The following is a 19,894-nucleotide window of genomic DNA, read 5'->3' as shown; positions in this document are numbered from 1 at the left end:
GCTACACATAAAAGCTCACCCCACCCGCATGCACCCCGCACCCACCCTGCTGTCCTCAAGTGCTCAGTGTCACCCCTCGCGAGGCCTCCCAGCAGCAGCCCCCTGGGAGCCAGGGGCCCATGGAATCAGCTACCAAGAGTCATGAGAAATCCCCTGGGGCAGGAAGGGGACAACCAGTAACCCCACAGCAGGGACTAGTCCTACTGGCTGGACTGGAATGAAATAACCATGAGGAGGAGGAGCTGGGAGTGGAGTCTAGGGGCTGGGGGGGAGGAGGCTGGGTTCTAGTCCTAGTTGGGGGGCAGATGAGCTGCGAGTGGTGTCTAGAAGTTAGAAGTGTGGCGGGCTCAGACTCAGGACTCCTGGGTTCCGTTCTCAGCTCTGGGAGGAGAGTGGGGTCCAGAGGTTGGGGCGGCAGGGTCAGGACTCCTGGGTTCTAGTCCTAGTTGGGGGGTGGGCTAAGAATGGAGTCTAGCAGCGGGGTGTGGGCTGATGTCAGAACTCCTGGGTTCTATTACCAGCTTCCACACGGGAGTGGGAGCTGGAGGTGGGGGATGGGAGAATCCGGACGCCTGGGTTCCATTTCTCTGCTCCTTGCCTCCGTTTGGAGCAGGTCAGTGCCGGGAATTCGGGGTCAGCTCAGCCTGGCCCCTCCCCCGCCTGCCTCTTTCCTCCACGGAGGGTTGTCAATGGGGGGAGCCTCGCCCCTCCCGCTGTAGCTGCCACCCGCCCGGCTGGATCCGCCCCCCGAGTCCGGGCAAGCCCGCCCCGCCCTCAGCAAAGGCGGCGGCCGGAGCCTCGGCTGGGCCGGGCCAGCGCCAGTCACATGGCGGGGAGCGGCGGCGGCAGGCAGCGGAGCCGGGGGCCGGGGCGGCAGCATGGCCCTGGAGGACCCGTTCTCCGCCGTGCGGAGGTGAGCCGCCCCTCCCCCCTTAAAATGGGGCTGAAAATAGCACCGGGGATCGGGACCCTGTGCAGAGAGCCCCGCTGGGAAACCCCCCTCCAGCCCCCTTCCCTCCCCTTGGAGGAAGAGACCCCCCTGCCCCGTCCGAGACCCCCCCCCATCCCCTGTGCTGCGGGAGAGATCCCTTCCCATCCTCCTGGGGTGGGGGGCGACCCCTGTTTATACCGGATTTCCTTGCCGGGTGCTGAGATGCAGCCACCTCTGGGGTGGGTGGGGAGGCGGAAGAGAAGCCAGACAGGGTTTGGCAGCACAGTGCCGTCTCCCTGGGGGTCCCCGTCCTGCTCCTCACTAACCCCTCACCCCCCCTTCTCTTTGCCAACCCCCCCCCGCGGCCCCCCAGGGAGGTGCAGAAGGCCGTGAACACGGCCCGGGGGCTCTACGGGCGCTGGTGCGAGCTGCTGCAGGAGACTCGTGTGGTCAGCGCGGAGGAGTTTGACTGGACCACGAACGAGCTGCGCAACAGCCTGCGTAGCATCGAGTGGGACCTGGAGGATCTGGAGGAGACCATCGATATCCTTCTGGGGCCCGGGTTCCCCTGGGGGAGCCCCCCCAGTGCCAGGCCTCTGCCCCGCTCCCCACAGCGCCCCCCGCTGGGAGTAGCCGGGAGCCCCCCCAGTGCCAGGCCTCTGCCCCGCTCCCCACAGCGCCCCCCGCTGGGAGTAGCCGGGAGCCCCCCCAGTGCCAGGCCTCTGCCCCGCTCCCCACAGCGCCCCCCGCTGGGAGTAGCCGGGAGCCCCCCCAGTGCCAGGTCTCTGCCCCGCTCCACACAGCACCCCCTGCTGGGAGTAGCCGGAGGCCCCCCAGTGCCAGGCCTCTGCCCCGCTCCCAACAGCGCCCCCCGCTGGGAGTAGCCGGGAGCCCCCCCAGTGCCAGGCCTCTGCCCCGCTCCCAACAGCACCCCCTGCTGGGAGTAGCCGGGAGCCCCCCCAGTGCCAGGCCTCTGCCCCGCTCCCAACAGCGCCCCCCGCTGGGAGTAGCCGGGAGCCCCCCCAGTGCCAGGCCTCTGCCCCGCTCCCCACAGCGCCCCCCGCTGGGAGTAGCCGGGAGCCCCCCCAGTGCCAGGCCTCTGCCCCGCTCCCCACAGCGCCCCCCGCTGGGAGTAGCCGGGAGCCCCCCCAGTGCCAGGTCTCTGCCCCGCTCCACACAGCACCCCCTGCTGGGAGTAGCCGGAGGCCCCCCAGTGCCAGGCCTCTGCCCCGCTCCCCACAGCACCCCCTGCTGGGAGTAGCCAGGAGACCCCCCAGTGCCAGGTCTCTGCCCCGCTCCCCACAGCGCCCCCCACTGGGAGTAGCCGGGAGCCCCCCCAGTGCCAGGTCTCTGCCCCGCTCCACACAGCACCCCCCACTGGGAGTAGCCGGGAGACCCCCCAGTGCCAGGTCTCTGCCCTGCTCCACACAGCACCCCCTGCTGGGAGTAGCCGGAGCCCCCCCAGTGCCAGGTCTCTGCCTGCTCCCCACAGCGCCCCCTGCTGGGAGTAGCCAGGAGCCCCCCCAGTGCCAGGCCTCTGCCCCGCTCCCCACAGCACCCCCTGCTGGGAGTAGCCAGAGCCCCCCCAGTGCCAGGTCTCTGCCCCGCTCCCCACAGCGCCCCCTGCTGGGAGTAGCCGGGAGACCCCCCAGTGCCAGGTCTCTGCTCCGCTCCCCACAGCGCCCCCCGCTGGGAGTAGCCGGGAGCCCCCCCAGTGCCAGGTCTCTGCCCTGCTCCCCACAGCGCCCCCCGCTGGGAGTAGCCGGGAGCCCCCCCCAGTGCCAGGCCTCTGCCCCGCTCCACACAGCACCCCCTGCTGGGAGTAGCCGGGAGCCCCCCCAGTGCCAGGTCTCTGCCCCGCTCCACACAGCACCCCCTGCTGGGAGTAGCCAGGAGCCCCCCCAGTGCCAGGCCTCTGCCCCGCTCCCCACAGCGCCCCCTGCTGGGAGTAGCCGGGAGCCCCCCCCAGTGCCAGGTCTCTGCCCCGCTCCCCACAGCGCCCCCCGCTGGGAGTAGCCGGGAGACCCCCCAGTGCCAGGTCTCTGCCCCGCTCCCCACAGCGCCCCCTGCTGGGAGCCACCGGGAGCCCCCCCAGTGCCAGGTCTCTGCCCCGCTCCCCACAGCGCCCCCTGCTGGGAGAGTCCATGGGAATGAAGGGCAATCCAGAGAGCTGTTTGAGGTCTATGGGCTGGTTGGGGCCTCGTCCACCCCACCCACGCTCTCCCCTCCTGTGCTCCCCACTCCCACCCCTGGACTCTGTCTGTGCCCGGCGCGCTTGGTCCTTAGCTCCGGCGCACGCATTGTGGAGTCAAACCCTCGCAAGTTCAGGATCGAAGCCAGCGAGCTGACGGAGAGACGGGCCTTCGTGAAACAGATGCGGGACTCTGTCAAGGTGGGGAACCCCTACCCCAATGCACCACGACCCCGTGTCCTGTGTGTGTCTCTGTCTGAGGCATCGGGCTGCCCCCTCCTGGAGGAATCTGGGAACTCAGACCTCCTCTGAGTGTGTGGGGTTCTGCTGCCCTCTAGTGGGGCACAAGAGCTAGTGCAGTAGAGGGACCCCAATAGATCAGGGAGGAGGAGAAACTGAATCAGGGATCATGGTTTCCAGCAGGTTGTTTTGAAACTGTGTGTGTGTACTGGACAGAGCAAGGGGCTGGGAGCTAGGACTCCTGGGTTCTATCCCCAGCTCTGGGAGGGGAGTGGGGTCTAGTGGTCAAGGCAGGGGAAGTCCAGGACACCTGGGTTCTGTTCCTGGTCTTGCTGGCTGACCGTGAGGAAGTGCCTTCCCTTCCCCGTGCCTGCATTTCTGTCTGTGAAGCCGACGGGGAGGGGAACCCCCATGGAAGTGCCCCGAGCTGCTGCTCTCCCAAGTCCCCCTCTCCTCCCCCCTCAACAAACCCCTGTGGTTTTTAACCCCTTCCCTTCCCTCTATCGCAGGAGATGCGGGATCACATATCCAGCCCGTCAGCCCTGGCCATCGCTGAGCGGAAAAACAGAGAGGTACCTGGTCCTGTCCTCCCTGAGCAGCAATTGGAGCTCCCGGGGGGCGCGGGGGGGCACGAGCCCACAGCACCACCCAGGCCGCTGCAGGGACTGACCCCATAGAAAGGCCTATAGCACATCCCATGCCCTGGTACGCTGTCCTCTCTGTCTCGCAGCCGCTGATGGGTGAAGCTGGAGTGGCAGCCCCTGGCGGCTGGGATCCTCCATCCGGGGACAAGCTGCCCAAACCCCATGGTTTGTTTGGCCCCCGCCCCTCTGGTAATGAGGGTCTTGCTGTGTAGGGGACGGGCTGACAGCAGGGGGAGGAGGCAAATAGCATGGAGTTTGCGTTGCCATCCTCCAGATCAGAGCCAGTGCCCCCTAGAAGGGAAGGACCCGATGTCCCGTTCCCCACCCCCTTGAGCCAGCCAGTCCCCATCTCCCCCCTCATCCCGAGTTACTTGCTACCCCCAGCGGTGAGTTGCCTGGATGGGTCCCCGATCAGGGCTCTGCTCTCTCCCCGCAGATGCTGATTGGCGGTGGGGCCAGCCAGAAGCCCCCCCTGGAGCAATACGGCCCGCTGCGGGAGGAGCTGGTGTCCGCCAATTCCCGCTATATTGAGGAGCAGCAACTGCAGCAGCAGGTGGGGAGCCGTCCGAGGCCACAGGCCAGGGCTGGGAGGGCCAAGAGGGGACAGAGATATGCCCTGCTGCGTCCCCAATCACGAAGATCAGGATGAACACAGCATCTCCCTCCCCTCCCCCGGCGAGCTGGGAATGGAACCCAGGGTCAGATGTTCTGCTCTTGCTTTAAATCAGAGTGAAACTGATGTCACGCCCCTAAAGCTGGGGTGTGGGGGGGACGATCTGGATTAAACCGGAGGGACTAGAAGCATGACCTGGCTACATGTCAGACCCATGGGCCCATCTAGGTCTGTATTCCACCCCACCCCCCCAGATCTCTGCCCTCTGGATCAGACCGGGCCCATCTCCCGTCTCCATCAATGGCTGGCACCGGGTGCTCCAGAGGAGGATTCCTCCCTTCCAGCCCCTGTAATGATCAGCCCGGAGGGGGGGGGGGGGGCTTGACATCCATCCACCCCATCGGAGAGCTGGATCTAAAATTACCCAAGCTACCACCCCCCCAGGCCCTCTATGTTGAACCCCCTGCAGCAGGGAGTTCCACAGCCTGGGGATTAACCCAGCAGGCTGGAGGTTGCAAACTTTGAGGGGGTGGGAGGCAGCAATTCCTCCATCCCACCATCCCAGTTCCCTTCTCCCACCACCGTTCTGGTTCTGATCCAGTCCCCCCATAACGGGACCCTGTCGCACATCCCCCCCCCGCAGTGACCCACTGGCTTTTCCTACCTCCCTTCCCCGGCAGCTGATCATAGACCAGCAGGATGAGCAGCTGGAGCTGGTGTCGGGCAGCATCCGGGTCTTGAAGCACATGTCGGGCCAGGTTGGGGATGAGCTGGAGGAGCAGAGCTTGTGAGTGGGGTGGGGCGAGGGGAGGCCTGCTCACAGGCCTGGGAATGGGACATGAGGCCTTTTCCCACTAGAGGGCGCCAGCTCTGATCTGGCCCCAGGGCAGGGGACTGGCTGGCTCAGGGGGGTGGGGAATGGGACATGAGGCCTTTCCCCTCGAGGGGGCACCAGCCCCAGATCTGAAAATCCTTCCCATCTGGCTCCATGTGTGAGGTGAGTTTGGCGGGTCTCAGCCCAGTTCTTAGAGGGATGACAGGTTCCCGGAGGAGAACCCCACCAACCTGGGGGAGTGGAGGGAGGGAATGGGACAAGCCCCCTCCTGACACCTTGGCAGGGGACTGAAAGCAGCAGTGGCTGGATCCCCTGACACCGGGAGCCGGGCAGGTGTGGGGGAGGGTCAGGGCAGGGTGGGTTGGGTGTTTCCAGGCCTCTCCCTGCTTGACCACAGCCCCCCCTCTGGGTGGGTGCTGCACCCCAAGATGACCGCTTGACCCTGGCTTGGCAGGATGCTGGAGGAGTTTGCCCAGGAGATGGACAGCACCCAGTCCCACATGGATGGCGTGCTGAAGAAGATGGCCAAGGTGTCCCACATGACCAGCGGTGAGGAAGGCGCTGGGCAGGGGCAGATTTTTCAAAGCATCTAGGAAACTTCAGAACCTGAGTCCCCTTCCTGTCTCTGGGAAGGGAGTGGGGTTTAGTGGTTAGATCAGGGAGGGGCTGGGAGTCAGGACTCCTGGCTTCTATCCCTGGCTTTGGGAGGGAAGTGGAGTCTAGTGTTTAGAGTCAAGGGGAGCAAAGAGTCAGGACTCCTAGGTTCTGTTCATGGCCCTGTGTGACTTTTGGGGCAAGTCCCTTCCCCGCCTCAGTTTCCCTTCTGTAAAACGGGAGGGGGGGTAGTGAGCTCTACTCCTGCGATGTGTGTGCAGGTGGGAGGGAGGTTTCTTTAATGCACCCCAGGCAGCCTCGAAGTCCCTAGTGTTGGTGCTTAAGCCAAACCCCCCCATCTCAGAATCGCCCCTGCCACTCCACCCCCCCGCCCACACTCACTGTATCTCCCCCTGTGCTTCCTCCTCCCCAGACCGGCGGCAGTGGTGTGCGATTGGCATTCTGCTCGTTCTCCTCATCGTGGTGCTTATCCTCTTCTTCACTCTGTAATTGACTGGCCAGGACTGCCGGGGCGGGGAGGCAGCATTCTCCTGACCAGCCCCCCCACCATGCACATGCCTCCATCGTTGCTTGGCAAGCAGCCTGGGAGCTGTCCTGCTGGAGCACGGCCCACCCCGGTGCCTTTCTCTGACCCTTGGGGCTGGCACCTGTGGGAAAGAAAAGGCACCTCCAGGTACCAGGGGAGATTCCTGCTGGGAATCTGGTTCAGGTCCCCCGCAGCCTTTGCTTCCACATCGGGGGCATCCTCAGCCTGTAGGGAGCAGTAGCAACATGCTGAATGGGGGTGGGGGGCGCTTCTGATCTCTCCCCAGATTTGGGAGGGAGGGGAAGCCAGTTAACTGGTACCTCCACCCCCCTTCTGCAAAGCCAGGAGCTGGGAGGAGAAGCAGCTTGCCCATCCCATGTTCCAGGATGGGACGGGGCAGCAGAGCCTGCGCCACCAGGGGGCGCTGACTTATCACACCAGCTCTCTGCAGCCTGTTGCAGGTAGAACAATTCCTACGAGCATGAGATGCAGACTCAGCGGTTAATACCCTCCCCTGCTGCGTGGGTTCAGGGCTTCCCCACCTTAAAGCCCAGCTGCGCTTTGCCAGGCGTGTGCTCACTCCTCTCCCCTCCCTGGCGGGGCCGTCACTCATTTTTTGTACGAAAAGCCAAAATAATTCCTCAGGAGGGTTCTCATGCGAAGGGTTTTCCATTAAAGAAACTGGGGGTCTTGTTGCTGGATTTTTGCTGCCTTAGCGGGGAGGAAGAGACCTGACTGTTGGTTTGTTGTTGTTAATTATTTGTATTATGGTAGGGCCGTGAGGCCCCCACGGTGCTTGGTGCTGTACAAACATAACCAGGATGGACCCTGCTGGTGCCTCTGCCGCGGGGGAGAGACTGCAGTGCATATTGGGAGATGTAGTCTGGCCAGGGAGCAGGGCCCATGGGGGAACCAGGGGCATGAGACACTCCTTTCTACAATTCCCATGATGCACTTGGGCAGTTGGGAGAGACTGCAGTGCATCATGGGCGATGTAGTCTGGGCAGGGAGCTTGGCCCACAGAGGAAAACGGGTGGGAGGGGCTCCCAGCTGCTGCCCAGTGGCCGGGCTATTGGGAGTGAGCACAATGCATTATGGGAGATATAGTCCTGCTCCCTAGCTGGAGGGAGGAAGTAGAGGCGTAAAGGACCTCCAACTACAGCTCCCGTGTGACGGGGGCCTAGAGTCTCGGGGCCTAGCTGGAACCTGAATTTCTAATGTAAAAAAATATTTTTTTAAAAAAACCTTTAAACAAATGCACAATAAAGCAGGAAAACTGAAGACCTGAGCCCAGTTTTTTGTCCCTTTAAAGGCGCCTGGTTTTTGTCGGAGGCTCCGTGTGCTGAGATGGGGCCGGCCTTGGGAGCGTTTAATGCTCCGTCACCGGGGATCTTCGCAGTGCTCTGAGAAGTGACTTTTAAGGCCAGCTTAGCGTGGGGTCAGTGGGGGCCCAGATCCCCAGCTGGTGTAAAGCGGCGTTCTCCCATCGGGATCAGTGGGACTGCACTGATTTACACCTGCTGAGGCTGTGACTGTCCCGGTTGTGCGTCTAACATCAGTGGCGGGGCTCCGCAACGGGTGTGAATCCAAGTGGCTCCTTGGCCGTTATGCCAGCTGAGAATCTGGCCCCCGGCCTTCCCAAGTGCTGCCTAGAAACGGGCACAGCCCTGAGCACGCAGCAATCCCGCAGGCAGAGAACGCAACGGCGCCTCTGGGCGCTGCGGGGGCCTTGTTGCGAACACAGAGTCACCGGGGCTGGGTTTTGTCCCTAAGAGGCAACGGATCTGGCTCCTGGGGGGACGGGAGGGCGTAAGGAGAAGAGATCTGGGGGCAGATCCCAGGCACGAGGCGTATCTGGACACAGGCCCAGTGTCCAGCGCTTGTAATTGTGGTAACCTGCAGGGTTCTGGGTCTCTCCTGGGGCATGTGCCCCCCCAGCCACTCTCTTCTCTGCAGGCAGGAATGGGGCTGCAAATGGTGTTGGAGCGGCTCAATGAATGGAGGCAGCTGCTAACGAGGCCTGCCCCTCCCCCCCAGCCCGTTATAAAGGCTGGATGAGTTTAGGTGACTGTTGGCAGCTGCGGGGGGGGTGCTTTTAAGCCACAGGGGGTCAACTTCTCATGGTGCTACGCCTGGGGGGACAGGCCTGGGCGCTGCTTGGTAATGTAATAATGAATAAGCACATGCGAGCGCCCCAGCAGGGGGCTCCCTCCGCCCTGTCTCCCCCTGCAGGGTGCAAGGGGAGCTGCAACGGGCCTCTCCCAAGAGTTTCTTTCTAGTGCGTGATGGGCCAGAGGCGGCTGTGTGTTCAGCCACTGCGCTGCTTCAGAGGGGCAGGGGGTGATGCGTGGACACCCCTGCAAGGAGCCCCGCCTATGCTGTGATGGGGTGTATGAACCCCGTACTGGGCAACATGGGGTTAAGGGATTATTTTGGGCCCCGCCTCACCAGAGCTGCAGCAAATGCTCCATCTGCTGGAGGAAGTAAAAGGCCAGGAATGAGCTTATTTGGGGGGCAGTGCAGAGGGGAAGCCTCGAGGCCCTGACACAATGAGGGAAGGCTGGACCTACCCCAGAGACAACCAGAGAGGGAAGTATCCTGTGGCCCTTGGACATTGGTAACCACCCCTCCTTCCTTAGTGTGGTTTGGATTTCCCCACTAGGGGAAAGCCTTGGAGTAAGCTGACTTAGTGGGCAGGGGACAAGAGGAAGAGGCCAGCCTTGTTTGCCAGACTGCTTGTAGCCCACAGGGGCCTGGGTGGGAGCCCGGTGGAGTGAGAAGGCTCGGGTGCCCCTCCCCACAACCCCATTGGTAGTCAGAGGTAGTGGCCATGACCACTAGGCCACTCTCCCCAACTAGACCCCCAGTGAGGACTATTACACTTGGATGGTACCTGCTACCACATGGGAAATCAGCCCCCACGCCTGCCCCAAACCCATGTGCCGCTTTTCCTGGGGTATCTGAGAAGCTAAAGAAATCTTTGACAATAACGGGGTTTTTATAGTCTCTCATCACTGCTCTCTGTATCACGTTCTACAGTATTTTAAAATTCCAGTGGAAATTGGGTAACGGGGGGATGTCATGGCCTGAGCCAGAGTTGATGAGTCTCCCTGAAATGATCTGTAATCTGCTAGAGGCTCCAGCTGAGGGGGGAAAATGGGGGGGGTGTCTCGTCCCGCAAGGCGCTGCCCACACCCCCCCAGCTGAGATAAGGGCCCTCATCCTGCCAGGCGCTACCCCCGCACCACCCTAGCTGAGATCAGGACCCATGTCTCGCCAGGCGCTGTGCAGATGCGGACAGAGGGTCGCTTGGCTCTCCACGCCTGCTGTCAATCTGGAGTCACTCCGTTACAGCCAGGGGCGTGGCATGGACTGTGCACCAGCTCGGCACCGCTGTGCTTTTCTATCATGGTTTTCAGTGCCCTGGGACCCATCCTGGCCAGCTCTGCACAAACACGGGAGGCAGCTGGCCGCCCTGATGTGCTAACTAGCCAAGCTAGCCCCCAGGTGGGGACAGAGGGCTGGCCTCCAGGGGCAGTGGACTCGCTGCAGGGGGCACAGGTGTGCCCTCTGCTGGACTCCTGTGCCCAGGCCTGGTGGCCGCACAGCCAGGAGGCTGGGGCTCAACGAGTGAGGGGGGGCAGACATGCCACGGGGCAGATTCAGGCTTTGGAAAACCTGCCGGGCGCTCCAGCTATTCCACTTACCCAGAAAGTTAGGGGTGATGTGATAACCTCATGCGTGCCGCCGGGTGGCATCACGTGGCTTGGCTGTGCTGCCTCTGGACTTGGGCCTCACTCAGACCTGGGAACCGAGAACAAGCTGCCCCCTTAGCGAGGGGGGTCTCATCGCTTCGCTCCTTTTGAAGAGTACAAAGAACCCCCGGGAGTCCCTCAAGTCCAGCCCTGGGGTTACTGCCAACGAGCGGCCCCGCAGCAGGAGAGCCCTGCTCCAGGTGCCGGGCTGCGGGATGGTGCAAAAGAAACTTGCGCTTCTGGCAGTGGGTTATTCTTCATGCCGGCCCTGGGTTTCAGGCAGCTCCTTGTCCATCCTTTCTGCGCCGGCTGTTTCCCTGCTGGCTTGGCGAGGTGGACAGGAGCGTGCGCATAAGGCCGGACCCCGCCACCAACAGGTCTTTTAGCCGGGCTAAGTGCTTGTTGGTCAATGACCTGCCCAGATGGGGTCCCTCCCTTGGGAGCAGCTCTTCAGGGACGCATCAGGCCCTGCCTCCCCTTACAGGGGCCGGCCAGCCCAGGACATGTGACTCGATCCCGGTCTGTAAGTACCTACATGGGGAACAACTATTGGATAACAGAGGACTGATCAATCTAGCAGCCCAAGGGTCAACACGAGAGCCAAAGGCTGGAAGCTGAAGCTAGTCCAGTGCAGACTGGAAATATGGTGTGAAGGTTTTAACCGGGAGGGCATTTAACCACTGAAGCAACTTACCTAGGGTCCTGGTTGAGTCTCCACCACTGGTAATTTGTAAATCAAGATCAGATGTTTCCCTAAAAGATCGTCTCCTAGTTCAAAGAGGAATTAATTCAGGGAAGTCTTCTGGTCACAGAGAGCCCTTCTGACCCTAAGTAGGTAAAGGGAGCAGAACGATCCCCTATTTTTGATGGGGAAACTTAGGCACAGAATTGGCAATGTCTTGGTCAAGGAACTAAACCCAGCTTTCCCAGGTGCCTTAAACACCAAGCTCCAGCTGTTGGCAAATGCCTGGGGTGTGCGCGTGAAATCAGGATAGAAAATAACCAGCCGGGTGTGCAAATTTGTTACAAACCATTTTATTTTTTATTAACATTTCTGAATTCCTCTTTCTTTTTTTTTTTTTTTTTAAATCTTTACAGTAGTTAATGTGCAATTGTCGATACTCTCAGGTCACAGGAATGAGGGAGTCACAAAAATTTCTTGGCACTTATAACACAGAACAAATACTGGCATTATTGGGGGGCGGGGGCAGGGTTAGAACAACAGCAGGGGGCGCCGGGGAGCAAAGAGTGAGTTGCATTAAAAAAATTTTTTTAAAGGTTTTTTTGTTTTGTTTTCCTCTTTGTAAGTATGTTATGATGGGGGGGCAGAGACAGGGGCATCGGGGGGAGAAATGCTTGAGATTATAGAAGCTAATTGCATCAACTGAAAGCACTTGGAAGGTGTCCATGCTGCATTGGCACGCGCTTTGAACAATCAGGCGTTCGCGCTTTTTAAAGTGTTAATTAGAGATTTTTTTTTCCCCTCAGTTCGTTCTTTTTTGTTGTTGTTGAAAAAGAAAACAAAACCCGACGATGATGGCAACGAAAGGGAAACCAACCCAAAAGCTGCGAAAAAACCCAGGTGCCGCTTCCCAACTCAAATACGGAAAGTGAAGTCCAGATTGGAAAGAAAACGCAAACAATCGTGAATAAATTTGCCAGCTCAGAAAAAAAAAAATCCCATGGGGGGGGGTGGTAAGGGCTTCCCACTTGAGCCTGGCGCTGCGGGGGGAAGATAGCCAGGTTTCCAGCATGGTTAATTTGGGGCAAAGGGGTGTGGGCTAACGCACTGTGGCCTGGGGGAGGAGCGTGTGGCTAACATCCCATTCCCAGGCAGGGATCTATGGCATGGGCTCTCCCTTGGCTCCTGGGATAGTGTCAAGTACATTGGGGTGCAGGGGCATCTGGGACTGCCGGCACGTTGCATAAGGCACAGCACCCCCCATCTTTGGGTCTCCCAAGTTACAGTGTCAATCAGGCTAGGAGCACGCGGGAGGGGTGTACGCCCATCTCAGCCCTCTTGGGGTTGGCGGGGAAGAATGGGGGCAAAAAAAAAAAAAAAAGAGAAAATTCGAGCTGCAGAAAGTGAGACCTACTCCCATCTCAGTTCTAGTGTCAAGCCGCAGTCACTCCTCTGAGCTCCGGACAATCCGGAGTCACTCCATTACAACCAAAGCATCAGCGGCGGACTTGCACTGGCATAACCCAGCTCAGCTAAACGGGGCTGCGGCAAACCCATTCCCACTGGGCCCCCCTGCCCCAGAATCCCCTCCCCCTGCGTTATAAACTAAAACAACCCAGGTCCTGAAAGGCATTCCCATGCCCAGCTCCCCTGGGAAGTAAGCATTTAACTCCAGAATCTGGGACTGAAATCGCTTTTCCCTTTTACAATATTAAATCAAAAGGCCAGTTCCCAAGCAGGGGAAGAAGAGGGGAGTAACCAGCAGAACCAGCCCCCATGCAGAACCAGTTCCAACGCCACCGGATTCCTTATTGTGAGCTACTTTCTCCCCCGACCCCAGAGCTTTCTGGCAGGCCGGCTGGTGTCCGCCCACATGCCTGGAAAGTTTTGGGTCTGATTCCCCAGCAGCACAAAGGGATCTGAAAGTGCCTATGGGGTGCAGAGGGCCTGGGAATTCCACCCTGCATAGGGGCCTTCCCAGGCAGTGGAAAGAGGGGGCAGGTCAGCCTATTCTGTATCTCCCCCTGGCCTGAAGCGGGAGGCCGAGGCAAGGGAGCAGAAAGGGGGCTTAGAGCTTGGGCAGCCCTGCCATGGGGGGTTCAGTTTGATCCACCCGAGAGGACAAGCCCAGGCTGTCTTTTAAGCCGAGGGAGCGGGATTCTGATCTGGCGCTCAGGCCTCAGAGAGAGGAGAACCGGGACGATCCTTGCTCCTGCCACATCCACCCCATCCCTATTCCCTTCCCCCTCAGATCCTCCCCACTGGCCCTCGCTCATTACAGGCCTAGATGCTTTAATCTCTAGGTTCCCACCAACACAGGTTAAAACCCACCGGGGAGGGGGGAGTGTTCACTTCAAAAGATACTTCCCCCCTGCCCCATACTGATGTGGACAGTAACAGCACCACCAGGTGGCCCATCTGCGGAATAGCAACATTCAAACCTCTCTCGCCCACCCTTGCCGTGTGGATCGAAGATCATGCCATGGCTCTGCACTGGCTCGGGCTGGGCCAAATCAATCCACGGGCCCCAGTGTCTGAGCTAGGGTGGGCAAGCGGGAGTGAAAGGGTTAAAGGGACATTATTTGGGAAGGGTCTGAGGTCGGGCATGGGAAGGACCCCAGCTCTCCTTTGCAAAGCAGAGACTGGTTCAACTCATCACACGTGAGGGTGCTGACACCTGCCACCCCGACACTGGGAGCCAAAGGGAAAAGTTGGGAGCTCAAGCTCCAGTCAGACGGTCCCCAAACCGCACAGACACCGGACACACTTCCGAATCTCCCCTCCATGACCGAAGCCCTGGGCTGACATCACCCCAGACGGCAGGGATCCCTGCTATCATCTAGTGCAAGAACAGGGATCGGGGGGATCCTAGAAGCAACCCCCATCCCAGGGGATCTCCTGCTAGCCTCCAGATCTGGCTGCTTTTCCCCAACCCTCACCACACTACGTGCCCTGCCGCATCCTCATCACAAATACTGTCAGCTTGCACTGTCCTCGTCCCCTGTTGTTCACCAGGCTGGGTCAATATTCCCTCCATGTCAGTGGAGGGGGACTGAGGCACAGAGCTGGAAAGGACTCCTCCCCGTCCCAGAGCTGGGAAGAAAACCCAGGAGTCCTGGTGTGAGGGCCACACCTCTGGAGCTAAAAGCTTGTGCCAGGTCATCTGCGGACCAGGCCCAGAGAGGGGGCTGCAGGGGGAACGTAATGCACGCTGATCCACAGCTTTCACTGGCCCCCTGTCCCTATCCACCCAGTACTGCCCTGCTCCGTTCACGGGACAGCTCCCGTCCTCCCTGCGTAGAGCGGATCCGATCACAGTACCGGCCCCGGCAGCCTGCGCTAGAAAGTGACGGAGCCTCAGTGCTCTCTAGCCAAAGGCGCTGGCAGAACAGGACCATCCACTGGCAGCTGCGCTATTCTGGTCCCGAAATCAGATCCTGCCCCACTTCCTGTTCACCAGGGGGGAGGATTTATATCCTGGGCCAAGGAATTTGTCCCAGTCAGCGTAAATGAACGAAACATTACAAACAGCAGCCAGCCAGGCAGCACGGCACAGCGGGGAAGGCACTTGGCAAAGTCAGGAGAGCTGGGTTCTGAGTGGGAACGTGGTCTAATGGTTAGCGCCGAAGGAAGCATAGGAGGAAGAGGGAGCCAGGACTCCTGGGTTCTATCCCTGGCTCTGGGAGGGGAGTGGGGTCTAGTGGGTTAGAGCAGGGGGGGCTAGGAGCCAGGACTCCTGGGTTCTATCCCCAGCTTTTCTACAGATTCCTCTGGGTCCTGGGGCAAGACATCTCAGTGCCTCCCTTTCTCCATCTGTAAGACAGGGAGGGTCTTTTGAGATGCCCAGACCGCAAGCCCCTGCGAATAAGTATTGTAGGAAGGCTCTGGAGAAGTTTGCCCCCCAGTGCTGTAACTATATTACCACACAGGAATCCTACGCCACCGGAATGCAGGGCTCCGGGGCAAATGTGGGACAACCTAGAGCGTCGTGGGGGAAGGATGTGGCCCCTGGCCTGACTGTCCCCACCTGATGGCCGACTCCACCTCTACTCCGGGACTCACAACCCCATCCCCCACCTAGAGACGAAATGGCTCGCAAGTAAATTCAGTGCAGCAGGGGCCTGTGCTAGGCGGATGCTGGGAAAGTTCAACGCCACCTGTGCCGGTACCCCTCAATCCTGACCCGCAGCCCCCTGCTCTCCCAGCCCTGGGCTCCCCCCGAGCTCTTCCGGTGCCCCTCACTCCCCACCCTCAGGGCCCCTTTGTAAGGACTATGCTATGTGCTTCAGATCAGCATCAGCGAGGGGCAGGTAACAGCCGAGCTGAGCGAGCTCTCAGGTGCTGTATCTATCTAACAACCTAGGCCCCACTTTGATCCCCCTCAAAGCCTGGCCGCCATCTCAGCTGACACCCCAGGGCACGGAACCGGAGACCCCCCCCAGGGCTAAAAGCAGGAGTTGTCACACATCTTCCCTAGCCCCAGAGAGCAACCCACACCCTCTGGCAGCAGAGAGAGACTGGGCAGCTATAGGGGAAGTCAGCTATTTCCCATCACCAGGCGCCTGCCCCCTGCTGGACAAAGGCTGCTAGGACTGTCAAACAACATGGGCCACGCTAAAACAAGAGTCACTCTCACATTTCTTTAAAGGGCTTTTTTACCCCTGCTCTAGGCTCTCTGTTTTCTAGACTGTTTTAATCGCTCTGGAAAAATAGGACTTTTGCGGGTTTGGTTTCAATATTTAAATCTTATCACCTCCCTCCCCTGCCCAGAGGGGAACTCAAAGTGAAACTGACTGGGGAAGAGAAATATTAAAAGTGACCACGAAGTGAATGAACCAGCATGATTCTCCTGTAACACGGCAGGCTGGGGCTATCATGAGCAGAGTAGGAAGATCTGAGTTCTGATCCTGAGGACAAGAAGCAATGGGCTTAAATTGCAGCAAAGAGCGGATTAGGTTGGACATTAGGAAAAACTTCCTGATTCTCAGGGTGGTTAAGCACTGGAACAAATTACCAAGGGAGGTTGTGGAATCTCCATCATTGGAGATTTTTAAGAGCAGGTTAGACAAACACCTGATGGGGATGGTCTAGATAATACTTAGTCCTGCCTTGAGTGCAGGGAACTGGCCTAGATGACCTCTCGAGGTCCCATCCAGTCCTGTGATTCTATGGACAGGGCAGGCATTGTACAATCCTCTCCAGTCTCAGAATCCATGGTGGTTATAAGTAAAACAGCTGAAGACTTTGTAAAAATATGTTGTAACAAACCTATCGCCACCCCAGATTTAACCGTTATCACTTGCAATTTTGCAGCGGAATCAGAACTCAGATTCTCCTGTTCTGTACATGAGAACCCCCCAGCCCTCTGTGCTACAGGAGAACCAGGCTCCTAGATTAGCAGTGTTGGGCTCTTGTCCCACAGGTGAGTAGTTCAGATTTTAGCCAGCAGAGCAGCATGGGGTTCCCAGCCATGAGCCTGGCCGCTTCCTGTCAAGCTTCACAGAATGTGCCTCTCTGTAATGACAGACAGACATAGTCCCATTGGATTCAGTGCCCAGAGTGGAGCGTACAGGCTTGGGGCCCTAACAATGCTTTGACAGTATCCTTTCTGACAGTGAAATAAAGTCAGATTACAGTGTCATTGGGAAGCCAGTTATTCCCCTCCCTCCCCCTTCATAATGATTATTTTTAAATCTGGGGGGGGGGGGGGGGATCGTGAAATCAGTAAAAATATGCACCAAAAAAACGTTTCAGACACCACCACGTTTACAAACCACACGTTGAAACAAAGGAATAATTAAAAAAATAGTTATTTCAAATAACTAACAAACACCACACACTCGTCTTTGATTCCTAGTGAGTTACCATGATCCCAGTGTCTTGGCTTTTAATTTCTTCAAGAGCCAAACTAACCCATGATGCTGATCTAGTGATAAGGTTAACCACGCAAGCCACCAGTAGCCAGACCAACGGGCTCCTGAACCAGAAATCCTTCCAAACAAATTGTGATAACATAGGGATGGGAGGAAAACGAGGGGAGGGGATAGACAAGTGACATTTGGTCCAAATTTGGAGCTGTGACCAAGTTTCAAACTGTGTCCCAGCGTGAAGCATTTTGCTGGGGCTCTTCACAGCTGATCGAAAGCACAGAAAGAAACATTGAGAGGGGGAAAAAAATAAAATAAAAACCTTTTCCTCCAACATTTGGAATTTTGCCAGTGGGCGTTGTTTCTGAATTGTAGAAAAATATCAACCAAGCTCTGGGCCCGATCCAGCAAAGCGCTTAAGCACATGCTTAAATTTAAGCATGCGAGTCGTCCCACTGACTTCAACAGAACTTCTGGCGAGCTTAAAGTTAAGCAGCCTCCATGGGGCTTCACTGACTCAGGTCCCAGTGCTCAGCATCTCACAGAAGCAGGACCCAAGTTATCTGAGGGTAATGCACAAGGGGGCAGAGTCTGCTTTTCCACTGACAAGTTGGCACACCTGGCAGAAGGCTGTTCTTAATGGAGCTGCAGCCAATTCATACCAGCTAAGGATCTGGCCCCACTTACTTTATTGGAGCCACGCAGATTTACATCCGCTGGGGATCTATCCCACTAGGTGGAATTCACACCGGCTCGTGTCTTTTTTGTCATGTAAAATTCTAGTTCAAGAGCGTAAGTGACGCATAGATCTGGAGCCAGCCTGCTGAACGGGGGGTGAATTTTACATATTCTGATTTAAAAAGATCTTCCAATCAAAGAATTATACTCTGATATTATGCTCTTAAAGTGTTAAAAATACATACACTAGAAACGTTTCTGTGGGAAGGCGTCTCCAACCCCCCACAGCTGGTGGCTTAAAAAATATTAAGAGGATTTATGCTCTTACAATTTTTGGAAGCGGAATTTTTGCAGGCAACCGTTTTCCAAACACACAAGACTGGTTCATTTCTTTTCCCCAACTCCTCTTTTCATTAAAAAGAAGATCAAATGGTCAGACATTCCAGGCAAGGAGGAAAAGTTTTTACTAAAAAAAAAAAATGTAAGCAAAAAAACCCTCACCCTTTCTTTCTACTGCAGCTGTGTGCGTGAGAGAGAGGGGAATGTATTTCCAGTTAAAAGAAATCATGACTAATAAAGATTGTAAGCAGCTTTCAGATCTGTTGATTAAAAACACTATATTAATATCATCACCCCGCTCTTATATGTAGCGGGAAGATCTGGGTAATTAAAAGTCTGATACAAAATGCAGCTGTAAGTGTGTGATCACCACACCTCGCAGAGTGGCCAGAATGGTTTTACAGCCACTCACACTTCGCATGGGGATATTCGGCAAAGCAGTTTAATAGGGAATAAAGGGCACAGATCCATAGAAATGTGGGGCTGGAAGGGACCTCGAGAGGTCACCACGTCCAGCTCCCCGTGTCTTGAGACAGGGACAAGTAAAACTAGACCTTCCCCAACAGCTAATTGTCCAGTCCTTAAAACCCTGCCACCACCTCCCTTGGACGCCTGTTCCAGAGCTTAACTCCTCCTCTGGTTGTAAAGCTTTTCCTAATATCTGACCTCAATCTCCCTTGCTACATATTAAGCCCATTGCTTCTTGTCCTAGCTCCAGTGGACACGTCCCCTTTATAACGGCCCTTAACACATCTGAAGCCGTATCCGATACCCTCCCCGCCAGTCTCCTTTTCTCAAGGCTAACCACACTCAGGTTGTTTAACCTTCCTCATCGGCCAGGTGTTCAAAACCTTCGATCCTTTTCCGTGCTCTCCTCTGGCCTCTCTCCAGTTTGTCCACCTCTTTCCTAAAGTGTGGCAGTCAGAACTGGACACAGGACTCCAGCTAAGGCCTCGCCAGTGACCTTCCCACACCTTACCCACCACCCTCCTGTTAGTACACCCCAGATCGATACAAGGCTTTTTAGCAACTGTCTGGCTTTGGTGGCTCACATTCACCTGTGTCTAGAACCCCCAGATCCTTCTCAGCCGTCCAACCTCCTGCCCAGCTATTCCCCACTTCATAGCTGCACATTTGATTTTTCCTTCTCCAGTGAAATACTTTGCCCTTGTCTTTACTGAATTTTATCTCGCTGGTTTCAGACCAATTCTCCAATTTGACCAAGTCGTTTTGAATTCTAGCCCTGACCTCCAAAGTGCCCGCAACCCCACTCAGCTTGGACATCTGCACACATCATAAGCGCGCTCCTCACTCCATTATCCAAGTCATTAATGAAAATATTGACTAGGACCAGACCCAGGTCTGACCCCTACGGGATGCTGCAGGAGACGTCCTCCCAGTCCTACAGCTATAACTCCTCTTTGAGTCTTCCCGCCACCCATCTTATACTAATTTCATCTAGATCACATTTCCCTCGTTTGCTGATGAGAAGGTCATGGGGGGGCTGTGTCAAAAGCCCACCTAAAATCAAGATCTACCATGTCTACTGCTTCCCCCAACCTGCAAGGCCAGTCACCTGTCAAAGAAGGAAATTAGCTTGGTTTGTTCTTGATCAACCCATGCCGGCTATTCCTTGTCGCCCCATTGTCCTCTAGGGGCTTATAAATTGATCATTTAATCATCTGTTCCGCTGCCTTTCCAGGTATCAAAGTCAGGCTGACTGGTCTGTGATTCCCAGGGGCCTCTTTGCTCCCCTTTTAAAGATCGGCACTATGTTTGCCCTTCTCTGGTCCTCCGAGATCGCTTAAATCCTAATGACCCTGCCTGGGGTAACCCACATCAAGGGCTCATCCAGCATAGCATTTCCTCCCTGAATGCTATCAGCTTTGCATCTACACCGGGTCTTGTGGTGGGACAGCTGTGCCGGGAGGAGGTTGTGATTATGTCACACGCCCAGACAACACAGCTATACCGGCAA

The 19,894-nt window shown here is 57.4% G+C and overlaps 1 protein-coding gene across 5 annotated transcripts; it reads left to right on the top strand.

The window, feature by feature from the left end:
• The first annotated feature begins 781 nt into the window (after positions 1–781).
• On the top strand, positions 782–12,136 carry STX10 (syntaxin 10). 5 transcript variants are annotated; one of them, XM_077838711.1, is made up of 9 exons: positions 782–913; positions 1,305–1,474; positions 3,229–3,323; positions 3,872–3,934; positions 4,443–4,559; positions 5,300–5,406; positions 5,909–6,003; positions 6,482–6,531; positions 11,839–11,991. In XM_077838711.1, the coding sequence occupies exons 1-9, from the start codon at positions 879–881 to the stop codon at positions 11,860–11,862; spliced, it is 756 nt and encodes a 251-aa protein (XP_077694837.1). In that variant the 5' UTR covers positions 782–878; the 3' UTR covers positions 11,863–11,991. The 5 variants fall into 5 exon arrangements, with proteins under 5 accessions (XP_077694837.1, XP_077694835.1, XP_077694836.1 ...); XM_077838709.1 differs by lacking the exon at positions 5,909–6,003 and having other exon boundaries at positions 11,839–12,136; XM_077838710.1 differs by lacking the exon at positions 11,839–11,991 and having other exon boundaries at positions 6,482–6,691.
• The last annotated feature ends 7,758 nt before the right edge of the window (positions 12,137–19,894 follow it).

Source organism: Eretmochelys imbricata, chromosome 20 (assembly GCF_965152235.1).
Source record: "Eretmochelys imbricata isolate rEreImb1 chromosome 20, rEreImb1.hap1, whole genome shotgun sequence".
Lineage (NCBI taxonomy): Eukaryota > Metazoa > Chordata > Testudines > Cheloniidae > Eretmochelys > Eretmochelys imbricata.
Note: the sequence above shows the minus strand (reverse complement) of the source record. Positions and strands in the feature narration are given on the sequence as shown.